The sequence below is a fragment of the Lepisma saccharinum genome, chromosome 9 (assembly GCF_977018435.1).
Source record: "Lepisma saccharinum chromosome 9, izLepSacc3.1, whole genome shotgun sequence".
In the NCBI taxonomy this organism is placed as follows: Eukaryota; Metazoa; Arthropoda; class Insecta; order Zygentoma; family Lepismatidae; genus Lepisma; species Lepisma saccharinum.
This window is the reverse complement of record NC_139237.1, coordinates 83905585-83925911: the sequence shown is the minus strand read 5'-3', so window position 1 is coordinate 83925911 and position 20327 is coordinate 83905585. Positions and strand designations below refer to the sequence as shown.

Sequence of the window (20327 nt, the reverse complement as noted above, 5' to 3'; positions counted from 1 at the left end):
AATTCATTTCGCGCTTAATCGTTTTTACTCTAATTCATTTCGCGCTTAATCCTTTTTGCTCTAATTCATTTCGCGTTTAATCATTTTTGCTCTAATTCATTTCGCGCTTAATCCTTTTTGCTCTAATTCATTTCGCGCTTAATCATTTTTGCTCTAATTCATTTCGCGCTTAAGCCTTTTTGCTCTAATTCATTTCGCGTTTAATCATTTTCTCTCTAATTCATTTCGCGCTTAATCCTTTTCCCTCCAATTCATTTAGCTTAATCCTTTTGAACTAATTCATTTCGCGCTTAATCCTTTTTGCTCTAATTCATTTCGCGTTTAATGATTTTCGCTCTAATTCATTTCGCGTTTAATGATTTTCGCTCTAATTCATTTCGCACTTAATCCTTTTTGCTCTAATTCATTTCGCGCTTAATCCTTTTTGATCTAATTCATTTCGCGTTTAATCCTTTTTGCTCTAATTCATTTCGCGTTTAATCCTTTTTCCTCCAATTCATTTCGCGCTTAATCCTTTTTGCTCTAATTCATTTCGCGCTTAATCCTTTTCCCTCCAATTCATTTTGCGCTTAATCTTTTTAGCTCATTTATTTGGCGCTCAATCCGTTTCTCGGTTGTCTCTTTCGCGGTTATTCCGGTACTGAATTATGGTTTCGCGATTAATTCGATTCGCAGTTATTCCTATCGCGCTTATTCCTGTGTTCAATTTTGGTTTCACGCTTAACCAATCCGTTTCGCTGTTATTTATTTCGCACTTATTCCACTTTGCGCTTAAACGTTTCGCGCATGGTCCATTTCGCTTTTAATCCTACGTTAGATTTTGCGGGTATTCCACCGCCCCATCCAGTCCCTGCAATCATTTTGCCAAGGAGCTATTGTTCTTCGCCCGCTGTAAGAACGAAATCAAAGCAAGCAAGAAATTTCATTAGCTGTTCGAATGGCAGCTGTGCAGGAATTGCGCGCATGCGTGTGAAAAACTCATAGCACTCAATGCTGCTGCACTGAAGTTGTGAGACTTATGACCTGAACACCTAGGAAATGAACTATATCTCAAAAGTCCCGCTGCTTAATTTACATTAACTTTGTTCTTTCAGTGAATAGAGAATAGTAATTTCATCATCTGTTTGAAACCGCATGCTTTGAAGGTTAGCAACTACTCCTGTTATGTAACTGATAAAGTTTCTCCAACGCGTACGTGAACGATCGAACTGCTGCTGCCACCTAGTGGTGTAGCTACGAACTTCCTGCAATCATACGATCGTATTGTATGCAGTTTCTGGATGAGAGTTGAAGGAACGTACTTGAGGATTACCTAACAGAGCAGAAACGTGGATAATGACGGAGATATAGGAGAAGCAAGATGCAGACAATAGATATGAGTTGCAGGGAAGACCAGAGGAGTCAAAATAAGTAATGAAGAGACTAAATATAATGTAGGAATGATGAAGCTGCAAGACACAATAGGTTTGGGCCAGACGACTGGCAGTGAGAGAAGAAGCCAAGAAAAGACCAAGATGTCTGTGGAAAGCAAGTAGTTGATAGTGTAAGCAATGCAGGGCAAGATACGAGTGTAACATGGCTGAAGGTAAGATTGATGGTAGAGTACCAAACGAAGAGACAGATTTGTGTGCCGAATCTACCAGAGACCAGGACGGTGTTTACTTTCTGACTTGACCTCGTATATATATGAACTCAAAATCTTTATACCAGGCAAGGACGTATTTAGGAAGGGGGGATTTCAGGGGGTCCTGACTCAACAGAAAGACTTAGGAAGTACCAAGGTCAAACCTGAAAATATCATTGTTTAAGTATTTGTTATACTTTGTCAATTATATGTAACTCCTTTTTTATATTTAATAAATATTCAATTTTGTGTATTTGACATTTTCCTTACCAGGGAAGTTGTTTTTACAAAAAAAATTAACGATCTTAACTACACGAAGAATTCGAGTTATATCTCTCTATTCTTAGACTCTCTTTTTACCTATTCATGCAATAATAATGCAATGTTAATTAATTTATATATTTAATTGTTTTAATTTAATTATACATAATTATTCTAATTATATTATTATTAGTGAGACACTTGGTTGGGCCCCCACCGAAATATATTTCTAGATATATACGCTAACAGCGCGATCGTTGATTTTTCTCGGCTAAACGTTTCGTCAGTAAACCTAATAATGTGTAAAATATGTTTCATGTATCTATCGACAGTCTAGAAAAAAGGGTCACTCAATTGTCATATACTGCAAGACAGATGTTTCATATATCTGGAAAGTACTACCCAAATTACATCAGATAATTTTTCTGATATCATGCTTACTGTTTATTTAAACTTACCCGAATTTTTGAGATTCCTTGTATCTGTTGTGGAACGGCCATCTCACGGCGAAAAACTCAGGTATGGCTGTTCTCATGGTGAAGTACATGTCTAGTTTTTTCTTCGTTTTTTCCAAGCTGTACTTGCATCCTCGAAAGAAGTTCATCAGAAACTGGTCCTCTGAAACGAAAATAACTTTCGTAATGCTTTATACATCCGGGTGTAATGTTAATGACAGGGAAGTCATTTAGTTTGTCATATCTTTGTGTGAGTGGCGTGCTGCGTCGGTCAGCAAATCGACTTTATGACGTCATCCTACAGCGTGTTAGTAATAGAATTACAAAGTCAAAAATTTACAAGTGTTTTAACAGTAGTGACGATGGGATGTTGAAATTATTAATTTATTGCAAACCGTTGTAGTCAGATTACTTCAGGAACATCTCCAGCAGTCTGTGGGAGTCTAGCCAGCAAACCTAGTGGGCGTGTAGAGGGTGAGCAGGACGACTAGTGATTGGTACTGTGTTGAGATGGCGTCATCAGCTCGTTCGTTGATTGGGGGCTTTGGATGTCTTAACTCGCTCTCAAGCTGCAACTGCAGCACAGCCAGAGATGTTAAGAATATGATCTTACACTAGTTACCGAACTAAACTTTTGTTAACTGTTATACTTATTAACTAATGGAGTACATCAACTTTCTAACCTGTTCACATGCTTATTTCTTCTATTAGATGCGTACGTGAGTATGTTAGGTAGATCAGGATTGGTGCTGTTAAAATTTGTCTGTAAATTGCTATAGCTGTCGCTAGCTGTTCGTTGGAAGATATTCAGTATTATTTTAATAAAATATGAATGTTAGATGTCAGGACTGGACTCTTTCTGCTTATTTATTTTAATTAGCCACACACCTTAATCTTTCACAAGCTAGTGTTTCAGAAGTACTAAAGTAAAACACGAGAAACTTGGACATGATAACTTGAGGTTACGAATTGTCCTTTTTGAAAGAATAAAAAATGGATTTAGCTGGAAGTTATAGATATATTAAATTTGCTTAATGATAATTGACAACCGCGCACATATTTATATCGAAAGACTTGAGGTAGGTGAGTTTTTCTGAGAAAAGTGGGTGTGAAAATTCTTCTAATTGTTTGGTATTCAGGCTGTTTGCCTTCTTGAAAGGCGAAGTGGGACGACACCTACTTGGCACCATATGGTAATAGCCGAAGCTTGTCTGAGTGGAAAACAATTTACTTTCCTCTTGCCTAACCCACGGAATGGAACAGTGAAGAGAGCGCGAGAAGGTGCGAAAAACTTGGCGTTCCGATTTGAACCTTTCTTTAGCTTTGTTTCGCAAGTGATAATGCACCTGCAGATTTCTTGCGCGTTTCAGACCAGGCAATTTGACTTCGAGAGCTACTTTGTCGATTAAATCTTTTCCCGCCCTCACTTTTATTATTAACCATTGGTGTTCAGAAGTTTGTGAGCGTGGTATAGGCACGAACAGACCGTATGCATTCGACAAATTCTTCTCGTACCCAAGGGTGCCCGCAGGATTTTTTTCTCACGGGGGGCAGTCAGAGAAACTTTTATTACTATTATTATTACTTTACTATTACTACTACTAATGTTTTTTTTTAAAAAAATTCATAAGTTTGTAATTTCCATATTATGTATATCTATATACAATTTGCATAACTGAATACTTAATATTAACTCGTGTAGGACGAAAAGCTGTTCCTTATAGTTAGATAACCAGTGTAAAATAGACTGTAAGCTTAAATTTAAACCTACCTCAAATAACAATAATAATAATAGTTGCTGTAATTTACGGCCTGTAAGTCACAGAAAATATTTTTTTAATAAAATATCTCAACAATTTCAACATTCGATTTATATTAACTGTTTCCAAAAATTTCAGTGGGGGAGGTGGGACACGTACCCTGTTCAGGGCCGGTCAAGGAAAAGTCAAGAATGTTGGATTTGTATTTTGGTAGACACCTTGGTCAGGGAGGTCGGCAGTCAGCCTTTTACAGTGCGTAAGGGGTCCCGGGTTCGATACCCGTGGAGGCACATAGTGGTTCGGATCCCACTTTAAACTGTAGGCCCAGTCCCGATTAGCCTTACTGTGCATAAAGTGGACTGAAAACGCCAAATCAATCAATTTTACAGTGCGTGTGTATTTCTTTGGAAATGTATGTGCTGCTGAAACTAGAAACCCCAGCCCCAACAATCATGGGCGTCGCCAGAAATTTTGCAGGGGTTCGGGCAAATAATAAAAGTTGAATCGTAGAAAAATAATAAGTTACCACGGTTATAAATGTTATTATACACTAATAAATATTGTATAATAAACTAACAAAAATACATTTGATTCGAAATAATAATAATAATAAATTATTATTATTATATAAATGGGGAGACTCAATCCACCAAACGAGTGAACAGCACAACTTTTTTCCATTATTTCTTTTGCATTTTACGTATTTAGTATCTGAAATGCATTTTGAAATTAACTTTTGCACGTTTCGTTCAAGAAAAGGCTTTAAATGTTAGGGGGGATAATTTTTTCATAAAGTTTATTGTGTGACCTCTCACCTACAACTTTTGAAAACTGTAGAACCATTTGTTCTTTGGATGAAATGGTAGAATATAACCTTGCATGCATTTTTACTTTTATTATTCTGTTCGAATAATAACTAAATTAACTTTATTTTTGTTCTTAACAATAAGAGTAACAAACTTTCGACTTTCTCGTATCTTTAAATGAACAATATCAATTTCCAGGGGGGGTCCAGGGACCCATTCGACCCCCCTCCCGACGCCCATGCTCACAATGGATGAAAGCTCCAAGAAGCGAAACACAACACCAGAGGACAATACAGTCTATTCAACACCAAGACAATTCTATACCCAAAAGAAAAAGAAGGTTGTTGAAGAAACAAGAAGGAAAGTAGCGATGTACTATTTGTTTTCTGTTATATTTGCCACTGAACCTACGTCATCAACTTTGCGTCCAATGATATCGACTCGTGCTCAGTTCTTACCAATTGTCGACGGCAGATGGGGTTGCTTCAATAGCCAGTCCTTCAGATGAGGGATCGCCGTGTCCACAAGCTGGGGGTCTTCGCCAAGGGCCTTCTGCCACTCTGTCCTCTGCTCGACCGTTGGCTGTTGAATCGCCATTGCAAAGTCTGTTTCCTCAATGGACTCCTCTCAAATAGATCTGCAAAGGAAACCATAACATTTGTGTTATTAGTTACGAGAATAGATTTCGTATCGCTGATTTCACAGGAGGTCATGCTCTTATCACCTCACACAGTGGCGTCGCGTGCTGTTCGCATACCAGTGTTCACAATAATGTATTTGTACTGAATGCAGATTTACTCCTCTCCCTTGTAACTTCATCTTCACTTGAAAAATTGAGAATAACAGTTCAATTTACTTTCAACAATCCCCCCCCCCCCCCAAATCACGCTATATTTGAAGTAATACAAGAAGAACGCAGGGGAAATTGTCGCTCTCCCCCTTAAAATCCTCCAGCTTTAGCGAATTCTCACTAAAGTTTGCAACTATGAAGCACAGACCTTTTTCGAGTCCCCCTAGACATGCCTCGTGAGACGAATGTAAGAAGTATTGCCGCTGGCATCAGTGTTCAAACAGCGAAGTGAACATCTTCGGTTTATAGTGGTCAACAGCCCCTTAGCTGTCAGCTTTATGCAACACGCACAGCAATTGTGTTCAACTCCCTCCATGGAACACCTTGGGAGTCAGTGTTACCAACTATCTAGAAAAGTTATTAGACGTGATAGAAGTCGTGTCAGACTAACTTGTGTATATATACTCGTATATCAAACATAGTATTTTTTCGAATAAATATACGTATGTGTGTGTGCATTTAATATATACGTAATTTTAAGACATATACATGAGTGTCCATGTGCTCATGCGAACATTATCAGGCGCCTGCTCACAAAACTCCTGAACTGCACAACGTTGACGGTATAAGACAGACAGTTTTCGCTGCCATTAGATCATCATATAAAATACTACAACAGTTTTTTAAAGTATTAGCAGTCATTACATAGCTATTAATGTAATTTCAAAAATATTCGCTTCTTAAAAATATACAGTGCGTTCGTTTTGGCTGTAGGGCGGCATAGCGCGTGTCATGGCGTGGATGTCGGCATTTTCAACACGTGACGTCCTGCTTCTTTTTACGCACATATCTTTAGCATGCAGACAATTATGTTTACATTGCATAACGAGAATTAACCTGTATTATAAGAGTTGTTCAAAGTGATGGGCAACTGCATTCACACAATCCCGGCATCTTATGATGAAATTTTGATTGACACGCAAAAGTTCCTTTTTTTAAGTTCTCTTCGTATATTGTCTCTAAGTTCATCTATAGAATGAGGAATGTTTCTATAGACTCTATGTTTTAGGGTTATTAAACACACACTACAATTTCACAGAAAAAACGAACACACGCGCACAGAAATTATAGAGAAATTACACTACACTCTAAAATGAACAGAACTGTACTGATAAGCAAGAACATTTACGCCTGCAAGATGAGTTTCAGATAGTGTCAGTCCTTCCGAGTGTCGGGACGAATCGCCTGTCGGTTAGTGGAGCCGTATAAACGCTGCCTAGATAAATTTTCCCCCACCCGCGGTCATACGTTTCAGTTTGGTATTCCTTATTTTTTTCTCGTTTATATCAAGTGTGTGATTTAAATTCAAATGTTTAAAATTAAAAGTATTCAGTATTACTCAATGAAAGATATTATATTATAAATTACATGCTTTAAAATGTTGAGTTGATGTTTAAGTCCACTTTATGCACAGTAAGGCTAATCGGGACTGGACCTACAATTTAAAGTGGGATCCGAACCACTACGTGCCTCCACCGGGTATCGAACCCGGGACCCCTTGATTACAAGGCAACGACGCTACCACTGCACCATCGGGGAGGCCCTACATGCTTTAAAACAATTAATATTTTTCTTCTAGGCATTTTTTACCCAGCGTGTGTCCTTCTTAGCGTCTTTTGTTTATAATTTTTTCTCAACTTCATCTTTGCGTAATGAAATAAAATGCCAGGTTAACATCTGGCATTTTCGACGCGTGTCAATCAAACTTTCATCAAAAGATGCCGGGAATGTGTGAATGCAGTTGGCCACCACTTTGAACAACTCATATAAGACAGGTTTATACTCGTTATTCAATATAAATATAATTGTGTGCATGCTAAAGATATGTGCGGAAAAATAAACGGGACGCCACGGGTCGAAAATACCGGCATCCGCGCCGTGCCGCGCCGTCTGCAGGCACGTGCTACGTATCTCGGCCCAGAGCCAAAAAGAACGCACTGTATTTGTGGTGCACGAAATTGCAATTTATAGTCATTATCTTTATGCATGAATAAGCATTCAAATTTAAACAATAAACTATTTCCTGTATAGGTAAAGTAGCACAGGCAGACGGTTAAATTTAAGCGGTGTAGAAGTTAATGTAAAATGTACAATATTCCACTGTTAAGTCTGGTTCTTAATTCACAAAAACTAAACGCAACCTTCTTTTATTTATGTTCTATTAAATATTCAAATTTAAACATAAAAATATTCATAAATTACAGTTGCATGCACGAAAAATATATCCCAATCATTACAATTCCCATAATTATGGTAACTATGTAATGGCCGGTAATACTTTTAAAAAGCTATTATGGTTATTTTTATGGTACTTTGATGGTAGCAAAAATTGACTCTCTCAGCCCGCTGTTTCTCCAGTCAACAGTTTACAGTTTAACCTACGTATCTGTGATGAACCACAATACTTACTGACATTCGTTAGAAAGTTCATAAAATCAATTGATTAAAGCTAGAAAATCAAGTATAAATTGGAATGCAAGCTAAAAAGTCTGAAATTATGTAGATGTATTGTGAAAAGCTTGTAATTACGTAACTATTTATTGTCATTAAGCAAAATCTAAATAGGATTATCATATAAGAAAGCCCAATTTTGTAAGCCCTTGCTACTAAAAGTTTTTTCATGAAGTGAACTGTCGGGAAGTTTAACCTAGCTATATCCAGTATGCGCTAGATATTTGCGTAACGAAAATCCAAAGAATTGAACTATGATAAGACTGTTAACTTTCAACCTACTGAGCTTACGTGAATGACGCCACAGTGGCAAGACTTGCAACTAAAGAAAGATGCGAATAAAATCCAATTTAAGACTTCTTACTTTTACAGAAAATAAGTACAGACCCAAAACTTACCCACATTTGTCTATTCTTGAGATTATAATTTTGCATCAAATTTAAAAGTACGTGAGCTTAAGATAATACAAGACTCAATAACAAACTACTAATCTATTGTTTTTTCTTAAGAAAAGCACATTAGTAAAGCATTGAAAACAACTTATTGGGAAAGGTCTTTTCGCAGAATTCCCGAGGCCAAAACAATTCCAGAAGGCCAATCAGCAGCAAATAATGCATTTTCCGATAATTCTAGTCAACTGAACGTTAGCCGCAGGCCATAACGCCAAGGTTAAATATTAAACGCGTCTGGAGAAAACCCGATTGGAGACATTGACACCATTTCTATCTGGCCAGCTACTCGATCGGAAGATTACACTCACATCGGACACGGATTTCCCTATTCACACCAACATGGAACACAAGTCCCGCCCTTTGATGAATGATCCATACGCTGCAGTTAGTGGAATGCAAATATACTGCAAGGCAAATTGTCCATCAGTATATTCGTTCAATTGTTTTGCGTAACTTGAAATTGAAGAATTGAAATAAGACACCAACGACGCAGTGGACAGCTTCTGTACCAACATTTATAGAATTCCATTTCTTAAGGTGATGGACAATTGCTTGGTAATATGTATGTTTTCCATTGTACCTTACATGATGGGCAAGTTACTTTCGTGGTGCTACTATTGATAATAAGTTATGAGTAGGTTATGCTGGTTAGGTGCCTGTGCCATAATGCTTCCACAATCCCTTCCTTTGTTTTGTGACGTCACGCATCGAAGACCGTTGTTCGTGCTTACAGGAAAGACCCTACTAGACACACCTAATATGGATTCGTCTCCTTTTCTGTCAAAAATACACCGACACTGACTCTAGGAAAGTTCATTAGAATGATACGAATCATAGAGCACCAAGTAGGCGGGAAAATGGTTTTGTTTTTTGTGGATTTTGAAAATATATTATCGAAAGACACTATTGCATAGCTCGTTGAACAAGAAAGCTCCAATAAGTATTGAAGTTTTCCTGGCGACGAATGATGAACACTGAACATATTTTCTCAGGCTATCGATCAGGTGAGTTCTGGAAAGGTTTGCGAGAGAAATTGGAAAATAGAAATGGGCAATAACAAGGAAATAAATCGGTAAATATGGTAGAAAATATACAAAAGGCAGGAAAGAAATTGGAAATCAGAAAAGGAAAGTTTACACTGTCCAGGGTATCTCTGGAGCTAAAGAACGAAAACAAGTGTCTGCGCAAGTAGTAACGCGAGACGGCTCTACCAATGGACACGTGAGAGGAAACGGGATTGCGTGGAGGGGCCTTTTCCCACAGATTTCGGGAATAGAGTATAGAAAATTGACAATAACCAGTAACGAAATGGAGACAATAAGTAAAGGAAGATAGAAAATGTACAATAACGAGGAAATAGAAATAATAAGTGATAGAATGTCGAAAATGAGCAATAACAAGAAAAGACTTGGAAAACAGCCAAGAGAGAAATCGGAAAGTGGACAGAATATGCAAAGATAGAAAAGTAACGCAAGAGTTCAGGCCCGTAACCAGGATTTTATTTCAGGGGTGGGGGACTCATCTCTTATCAGCAGAGGCGTCGCCAGAAATAAAGGCAGGCCATGATAAAACTTGATTAGTAGAAATAATGGTGACAAAAATAATTATTACAACGGTTATAATTTTCATTCTACAATAATTAAGTTATTAAAAATAAACCAATATTAATCCAAATGTATTGTTATTATTATTATAATTATATAAATGGAGGGACATTCTTTTTCTTACATTTTGTACAGTTAGTGTACTGAAATTCATAATTATTGTATTTTGTTATTAACTTTTACACATTCCGTTCAAAAAAGGCTTTAAAAGTTAGGGGCAAATTTTACTCATACAGTATACATTGTGTGACATCTCACAAAGAACACTATACATTTTGGGATCTGTGAATCCATTTATTCTTTAGATTAAATTGTAGAATATACAAATGTAACCTGGTTGCTCTATTATACACTAAACTCTTTTCGATCTAATTGTTAATATTGCTAAGGAAGTAAAATTAATTACTACTATACACTATTTAAATCAGATAGTTGTAGGATTTCGGGGGGGCTTCAGCCCATTAGCCCCCCGCGCTACGTGCCTGCAAGAGTATATTTCTTCGTTAGATGTGGACGAATGAACCATTTGCGGGCAGAGATAGGAGGGTTGGGAGAAGTTCGATTAGCAATAGGGTCGCTGACACGGTGTACTACGCAAAGGTAAGTGGGTGTTCCATCTGGTCACGTTCTGCCTACGCAACCACCGCACGCAATATTGAGGAAGGCAAATAGTGGGTTTCCCAGCTTACCTGCGGCGTTCAAGGTCAGGAGGTATTGTATTGGGAATTTTTCTGAGCGATTGGACCGATTTTCCAGGCAGTTAGTTTCTTTTTTTCTTCACATTGCCTTCGTAACATAACAGACTCGTCTTGGGGGAGTTCTGTACAAACTTTTCTTTTTGTTAAGCAGACGTATTTGTAATCGTAAGTTCGCTGGTTCTAAACATGCTCGCAACCATCGTATTCTATCTCGGGTATCGAAGAGAAGTACCTGCGCAAGTAATGACTCGAGACGGCTCGACCAATGAGCACGTGACAGGGAACGGGATTGTATGGAGGGGCTAAAGCGACTGCTGTTACCAGCTGTTTGCAACAGCGTATACTGCTTCGCTACGCTGGTTATATCCTGATTGATAACCTTGATAACTCGAACTTGAGGCGGGGAATCGAGATATCAAGAATTTCGACTTACCAAGCTTCGAGTTATTGAGGGCCAAAATCGCCGACTTCGAGTTATAGAGGTCTAAAGTTTACTGACCGTTCTGAACGTCGGCACTACGTATGCCTATAACACATGTAGCATCATTATAAGTTAATACGTATACTGTACATTACAACGTACGTAGAAATAAATTTTATTGAACAAAACGTACGCAGCCTACACTTCGACTAATTGAGGTCCGTGCGATTAAAACTTCGAGCTATAGAGGTGATTAGAATTTAACTTCGCCTAATAAGGTTTTTCATAATCTACCTTCGAGTAGTAGGTAGTGGGTACCTGGAGGAAACTCTGGGGGGCGTGGTGCTGATCTCCACACCCCCTATACGCCTTCATGGCGTGGTTTGAGTTAATGAGCTCGAACGGCATTCCATAAACTACAAAAATTCGTCTTATCAAGGTTTTATTCGAGTTGAGGTAAAATTAGTATTGAGTGTTATGGACAAAAAAAATCGACTTATCAAGGAATTCGACTGTACTTAGTAGATTTACAGTTGTTTGTAGTTCATTCGTTTTGCTATGCATTTGCGACTTTTAGAAGACAGAAGTACTAAGTTTGATAATTCAGACATAGATGTGTCACTGTGCTTGTCCTATCTGTTTCATCATTCATCTTCATCGTCGCGATTGACGTAGAGATGTAGAAAAGAGCGTAAAGTAATCAAAATGGATTTTTTTGGTGAGGCAGTAGTCTTCCCTAGACATTATTCATGTAATCAATGGTCATAGCGATTAAGCTATTCAATTCAACCTTGATTTTCCTACCATTAACTTAAGGAGTTCCGTCTGGAACAAAAACATGAAGCATTTGGCAACATTGTATTCCAGAAAGGAGTGTTACAGCAAACGCCAGGACAACGCAGCCAATAGCTTGTCCTGCATGGTTCAAACAAAGGAAATTCTGTCCTTCCTCTTAAAAGAGAATTCGGAGACCTTGTACGTAGGCAGTGTGCAAACTGTGTTTATTGTAGAGTGCCTCTTGCGAGTCATGTTTTACATTAGTGATGTTTGTAACTTGTTTAATTGACCTTGGTGTCACCTCACGACTGTCAAGACTGACCAAATAGATTTCTCTCTCACCAGCTGCTATCCGTGTCGTAAAACCCCCTGCACCTGTACAGTGGGATCCATGAGTATTACCGTGCAAATTGTCCATCACCATGTTCGTGCACTTTATTTGAACCAATAAGAGCTTTAAGAATTAAAAGAAAACTCAAAACAAGCTGTTGACAACTTCTGCACCAGCATACATAAAAATCCATAGCTTAAAAGCACACAGGATGTAAGAGAAAAATTAATGAAAATAGTCATGGGCAATTTGCACGGTCATACTCATGGATCCCACTGTACGATGAAGGCACGTGTGTGAAGTGGGGGTATGGTTTCAAGCGTTCTCGATCTCAGCCAATCGAGGCGGTGTCTGGTTCACTTCACTTTCCCAAAGTGTCCCTCCAGGTTAATGAGAGGCTGAATGATCCCCAGAGATCAAAGGCACGACGGGAGTGGTTAGATCGGTACTTTAGTATTTTACGGACTACCTCCAATTAGTACGCTATACGTACCTAACCTAACTCATATCTAATTAGTTAGGTTAGGTTCTTATTGTGTACTAAAGTACCGTTAGATCTACCAACCCAAGAACTGAACCCAGGGTGACACGTCCTTTCCCCTTGGACCAATATTTATTGTTTACAATTAACTTTCTCGTTGTACAAACGTTTATTGTTATTAATCTTAATCTCTGTTATTTATTTGTGATTCTTGTGGTATGTGATATTTAAACCTATCACTGATAATGTCAGGATAGTGACTGACCGGTATGTACATATCTTGTAAGTGCTGTTACCGTGTGAGTTCCGATTGTGTTTTGTCTTGACTTTGAAGTTCGGGCTTGGAGTTTTAATAGAGTGATCAAGTTGAATTATAAGAACTTTAATTTCTTGGAGTGAAATGGATTTTATGTTAGGCACATAAGTATTTAATTTGCAAAGAAAGTAAAATATACTTTATTTTCATAGTGAAAACTTAACTTTGATTTTTATTTGACGAACTAACAGATAGATATTACCCAATACCATGAGAGGCATCACGTGAATGCTTTCGAGTCTTTCATGTGAACTTATTATTTAGTATTTTAGTTAAATCATGTTCTTTTGACTAAAAGAACGTGTCAAGATGTTCTGCGTGATAGTCAGGCACACAACTGAATGGGACTACCACATTTGCTCTCTCTGCCTAGAGGAAACTCGTATAACGGCTTGTCGGGCTTCCTTGATATGACAGTGGCTTTATACTCGAGTGGTCCCGGGTTCGATTCTCGGTAGAAGCACATTGGACGTGGTTTGGATTATACTTTAAACTGCAGGTCCAGTCCCCAGTAGCCTATCTGAGTTCAAATTAAACTCATACTTTGACAAACGTATGTCCTTTCTATATTTCAGATGGTGGGGGTTCCCTGATAGCGTAGTGGTAACTCCGTCACCTTTCAATCGAGGGGTTTAGGGTTCGATACCCGGTGGCGGCAGAAATGGTTCCTGATTAACCTTCCTGTGTACAAAGTGCATTTATAACCAAACTGAAACAAACCATTTCATGGCTAGGAAGGCCTTCTTGAACAGGCAGATCAAGTTACAAGCTACAAAACCATACAATATCTAACGGTTGGAATTAACATTAGATTACACAATATACAGTATGTCAACATTTAAATATATTAATAAAATCCTCACAAGGTAGTGGCAGTTATCATTATTTATAAAACCCTTGAGCATTGCATTTCTCTTTAACGTATAGGTAACGATATTTCAGCGTTCATTACTTCGAAAAAATATTAATTATACCACAGGCAACTTTATTCAGAAGAAAAATCCGAACATTCAAACTTTATTCTTTAAAATACATCATAAGCTACCCATGACGTAACATTTGTAACTTACACACCTGCGTAACGACATTCTCTATCAAATAAGCAAGATGTCAACATAGGTCGAAGCGTCAACAGATGCAATCGGCGAAAAAGTATAAATACCGACACAGATGCTAACGATAACCTTTTCTTCTTCGACAGCGTAACCAAGGGCAAAAAGGACTAAAACTTTATTACAGCGTGTAATGACGTGTACGAGGTTAATATTACTTCCGTTATTATTACTACCTGAGAATCTCGCGCGAACTGCAGGAGCAGCTAAGGTTAATTCCCTCAGAAGTATGTACGTCACGTGATGTAAGCTCCTAGTGTAAATGGAACTAAATATAGGAACGTTGATTACAGTCTCAATACAGAAATAGAAACGCTGGTAAGACGATGCAATATGCAGAGAATCCAATTACAATACAGCTGATATGAATAGATAAAATTTTGAGTATGCATCGGCACATTTGGCCATTTGTATACGGGAAGATGTTACTTTGACTTAAAAAGGGGGTTAAAAAACCACCTTGAGAAAGGTTATAAGTTCAAAGTTGTAAAAGAAACCGCACAGGATATACCTAACCCATTAAAAAGTTAGGGTACACTAATAGCTTCCTTAAACTTAGTGGATGAGACCCGCTCTTGCCAAAAAACATTACTTAAAACCAGTGCTGTAGTCCCGAAATTTTCACACGGTACACGCTAAATTTCGTGACAATTTAGGTAGGGACCATTTTCCATGAAGTTTGGATTAGGTTTCCATTATATATTTGGCTGAAATAATGTAACTTCTATAAAGCATGCCATTGGTGGTAGAATAGTGACCCATACTTGACATAAAAGAGGATTAGCGAAGGTATTCTTAAGATAAGAAAATATAAAACACATATTTTCATGATTTCATTTAAACATAAAAGCTACAGTAATCGAAAGTATAAGGTAAATGCATATACGCTATTAAGGATATACGGCGTATACAGCCCTGCTTGAAACCCAATAGGAATGATAAACTGTTTTGAAAACAATAAAGTTTGTCTTAGGAAAGTAAAATTTGCCTGTTCAATTTGAATATGCCGGACAATTAAAATGAAATTACAGACATAGCACATTGGAGGGTTGATCTCTCCACCAAGGTTCGAATCCCGGCCCGGGTGTTCTTAGTGTGTGTCCCTTCAACAATTTAATCAGTCATGTCCCTCTTCGCGATTAGCCAAAGGTGGCAGAAGCGCTGACAGTAGCTGACACTTTTCCTTTATACAGAGTCATCTGCAGGTTCAATGAGCCTTTTTAATGGTCTCCTTTGTCGTAGACGTAACCTGATCTTTGGTTTCTTAAACTGTGCAGACGCTATTAGGCATTTATTTGCTTACTGCTGAAACGTACTGAATATTTGATGAGGGCAATGACTTTTAATTGTTGATGTTCAGAAATTGATTACAAAGCTGAAAGACAGTATGGGTGAGGCACATTCTCTTGTCGGTTCGGATCGTTGACTTAGAGAGCCATCACCTTATGACAGCGCGCTGCCGAAGCAAGAAAGTAGGGGGAGATGAGGGGAGGGGGCAGGCGACAAGTCCACCCATCAGCAAACAAGAAAAACTAAATAAGAAACATATGCTCTTTTATCCCAAATATTCGTTTTGTATGCTTATTTATAAAAATGTAAATGAATTCTCAAGCTTTGAACAGGTATTGTTTTCTTGAAGTACGTATAATGTATTACTTAATTTTTATAGATTTATTTGATTGATTGATTGAATTTTATTTATTTTACTCCGCTTTTCTGCAACTTTTTGGCTAATCGGAAGATGAGGATGAGTGATGATATGATAAAATTGATGAAAGGACACTCACAAACACCCATGCCACGGCCGGGATTCAAACCCGGGACCCCTGTCGTCGTAGCGCGCTGTGCTAAAGATTTATTGAGAGAAATATAGCAAAGTTTAGCCATTTCTCTTGTATGTGCGTTTGAGTAAAGCAAATTCTTCATAAATTAAAGAGTAGAAGTAGTGTTAATACCGACGTAACCATGTGTAAAGATGAGCTAATATATTAGCACAGTGCTGTCACATTCCTATGATTTGAAATTCCTTTTCGTTACATCTAGTAGTAGAGAATTAACTCAATCGTTAAAGTATTTCAAGAGTAATAGGTACTTATTTTCAGTTTTGGAGTGAACATACAAATTGCGCTAGTTCTTCAATTACAGAAAAACCTTGCACATTGCTAAATCTCCACAAAAAACGGAGCAGGCATGTTATTCATTATTAACGCGTTGATTTTACCAAAAAACTTACCCAGCAATGCCTCGATCAAATGGGACACAACGGAATACGTACTTTTTCACTCGGAGGACAGAACGTGAGTACTTCTTTTTACTGTCACGGACACTTCTGGGTTGTAATGTTCCCATTGAAAGTTAATGTGGTTACTACAACCCAAAAATGTCCGTGACTGTACAACACTCATGCTACATCATAGTTACCAACCTTGACCTAGGTAAACACATCCCGAAACTACAGTGGAATCTTGCCTGGAGGAATACTTATGGGTACACAACATTTGAAGTTTGCCACGAATGATGTACAATTAAACGCCACTTGAAGAATCCATTAGAAATGCTTTAATACTTAACTTTGACCTTCACAGGTATCTCTTTTGTAGTTCTTGCATGCCACTGACAAATTGTTTTGTGAAATCCTGAAGATATATGTCCAGTATATGTGCCTGCAGGTCTTCTTGAGCAAGAGACACTTGACCCAGAACGCTTATGGCACACATGTCGTTGTGAAATGAACAATGTTTCATTAAAAGGCACAAGTTTTTGATTCAAGGCTTTCAGAATAGCATGAACCAAGGTTAAACAGACACAGGTTTTATTACAAATGCAGAGTTACAAATATCCACCCCCAGTTTGATAAGACGAGAAGACATTGAAAGGAAACGACAAGCATGTTGCGTAAATGTTGTATCATTAGTGCTATCCACAATGCACGAGAAGATATACAATTGATCATTTCCGGGCCAGGTTTGCCAAGGTCCAGACAACTACACGTGTATCAATAATTGACAATAGATAGCAGCACTGACAAGAAAATACATCTTTACGAGATTTTCAACAGTAACTCTTCAGTGTCCGTAAGATTGGGAAAGATTAAAAAGAAATCTATTCCTCCAATTGCGTATGAAGTTCATGGAAATATGTAATCGTGGGAAAGCACAGTAAGATTCGTTAGCAATTTTGTCCAGTTCTGTGCACATGGCCAATTTGACGAATGTTAAAATGTCAAAGGCTCTCGTAATGGACTTGATCTTGTATGTCTGGAAACATCAGTGAATGAATGTGGTTGAGTGGTTCAAGGCCTACATTTTTATCTACCACACGTGCGGTTGTAGAATCAATGCCAGATGTGACTCTTACTGAAGACTCCAACAGGTTCATAAATATCTTTTTTAAAAAGATTTTATTTTACCTCGTAGGAACCAGTTTTAGAGAACCATTAACAAAATTGCGGCTATTTGAGGCTATTTGTTGTCTAATACTCTTGACTGAGAGACCATACGCTTGCAGCGAAGATATTTTTTATAGGTGCAAGGTGCGTGATTGCGGGTGAGTCGATTAAAGACATTGAACGATCATTGGCTGATGAAATTGCTTCATTTTGGAGATGCGTGATAAATATACAACAAACTGAAACTTAAGTCCTCGCTAAATTGAACACCCATACTGTAATGTAAGCCAAATAGATTTCAATGGCACATTACGATATTCGTTGATTGTCGGAATTATTGTGCACCATCGTTCTAAGCGTTGTTAGCGACTTGTTTAAATCATCCGCTTGACGGCGCTAGTGACTTCCGTTTTTATCTTCAAGACGATGTAACCTATACTATTATGGAAATAATAAATACAGTACCGGGACAAGTTGCATTTTGTTTCTAAATTCCAAGCAACACCGACACCTTTAAGTCTTGTCGACACAAGATGGAAACGAGACAGACCTCTGTAAAATCGAGACGAAACGAGACTTAGTATCAGAGACTATGGTAAGCTATAAGAAAACCCAAAATTATTCAGACATACCACTAGTAGTAGTTACAAATTGAAGAGCTCTGGTGTAAAACATGGTAAGTGACATTTTCATCATTTCTTAGTTACAAAGTAAATTGTGTCATTCTTCAATTTTCAAGTGAAATTGCCATGTCATACAATTTGCGACTCCGGTACCCTTTTCTACACCCTCGATTTTTCGCACATTTAAAATATTCTCGATACAAAAATTAGTTCTTTATAATAAACCATGTTTCTAAATAGCGCGGAAAGTAATTTTTTAGATCTACATGCTACGTAACTTACGTTTTTTATGAAATTAAAATTCCTTGCGTAACGTCAAAAAGGTTTTTCAGAACTTTATGATGGCGAATGATGCATTCATGTCACAGGCGCAAGTCTGAAGATTTCGGATGATCGATTGATGTCACAGGCGCACGTCTCAATTTCTTCTTTTTCTTCTTATGATTGACTTGTGCAATAGGAACATTTGCGATTGCGATATGATATTTGTGTGATATATTGGCGGATTGGACATTTCAGACATTGGATTTCATTTATGCGACTTCAGAAATTGGATTTTTTTTTTGCAACTGCATGCCGTAAAGGGGAGGGTTGTTTTTTTTCTAAATGACTTGTGGGATGGGATAATTTGCGACTTCTAATTTTTATGATGGGAAGGGAGTGGAGGTTGGTATTCTGTGGAGAAGGACAACAAGGACTTTCAACGTAGGAGTTACTTCATTTTTGGAATTACAAATTGAACTTCGACCCACAATTCAATACCTGGACATGGTAAAAAGAGGTAAGTTACCTTCTTTGGTTTAATTTTAGCCTTCATTTTTTGTATCTTCATGTGTCAATGCGGAAAACAGTGAGAAACAGTGTTGGGGGCTTGTGACTTCGGCCAATTTCTAACATGCCTTTAAAAGGAACTCTATAGATAAAGGCGGGGCCGCGGCAGCGGTAGGGGGCGGTAAGTCAATTACCCCAGGGGCGGAGCCCGGAAACGGTGGGAAATTTGGACTCAACAATTTCAAACGACAAAATCGCAACTTTAAACGGCTGTACAGTCTTAAATACTTCTTTCCGCGCTCCATTTTTTTTTAAATTCACAAATAGGATCACATAATCTTCATAATAAAAAAAAAAAAAAATTCAAAATTCGAGGGTGTAGAATAGGGTACCCGACCCCAATTTGCATCGGACTCTGTGAAGCCTTCTGAAGTTCGTAAACACAAAACATGAAAACTAGTTATCTAATTATTTTCTTAATAAACTCAGAAATGACCAAAATGTCACCATGTTTCACACCCGAGCCCCCAATTAATCAATTGTTTTCAACTGTGAATCTGTGTAGCGTGGTCGCATATACTTAAGGTATAATATAATACTTCCCCTTTTCAAGGATTGTAGCGTTGAAACGAAGTTAGGACTGAAAAAATGTTGCTTATGCTATGTAGTTCGAGAATCGAGACAAAACTGGAACTTGCTCTTTGAAACAGACGAGAAAGAGAAGGGTGTTTACAAAACGAGAAGAAACCGAGAAAATTGTCGCGATTAACCAAATAGAAAAACGACGTAAATGGACAATGAGATCGGCAGTTTTAACTCCTCACAAGACGAGACTTGTCAAGTCTTGTCTAGATATCATCTCTAGAATCTAGAGTATTTCACATGGAAATCTACACACGCCGCTCTTTAATATTTGCAATTTTGCTTAATTTGCGTTGTTGCCAATCTATTACCTCCTTCATACTTTTACGCGCGTTGCATGTAGTTTTCTAACCCGGCTTATATACAGTACATTCCCAGTCGTATCCTAATGAGAACAGTTTTCCTCCTTTCAAGCACTGAATTCACACCTAATGTACATTTCTTACATGTGCTAAACCTACTCAAACTCTGAAGGGATTCAACATTGTGACATTTCAAGCCTCA

General features: G+C 37.9%; 1 protein-coding gene and 1 long non-coding RNA gene across 2 annotated transcripts in view; one reads left to right on the top strand and one right to left on the bottom strand.

Annotated features, from left to right (window-relative positions):
• The window catches only part of LOC145992201 (uncharacterized), a 223757-nt gene that overhangs the window by 69668 nt on the left and 133762 nt on the right, over positions 1 to 20327 (top strand). The window lies entirely within an intron of this gene.
• LOC145992200 (alpha-tocopherol transfer protein-like) overlaps positions 1 to 20327 on the bottom strand; it is a 38263-nt gene that overhangs the window by 11275 nt on the left and 6661 nt on the right. The window contains exons 2-3 of the mRNA XM_083128527.1: positions 5365 to 5543; positions 2344 to 2503 (exon numbers count right to left, since the gene is read on the bottom strand). Of these exons, the coding sequence (XP_082984653.1) occupies positions 2344 to 2503; positions 5365 to 5503 (299 nt within the window). The 5' untranslated portion in view covers positions 5504 to 5543. The remainder of the gene's footprint in view (positions 1 to 2343; positions 2504 to 5364; positions 5544 to 20327) is intronic.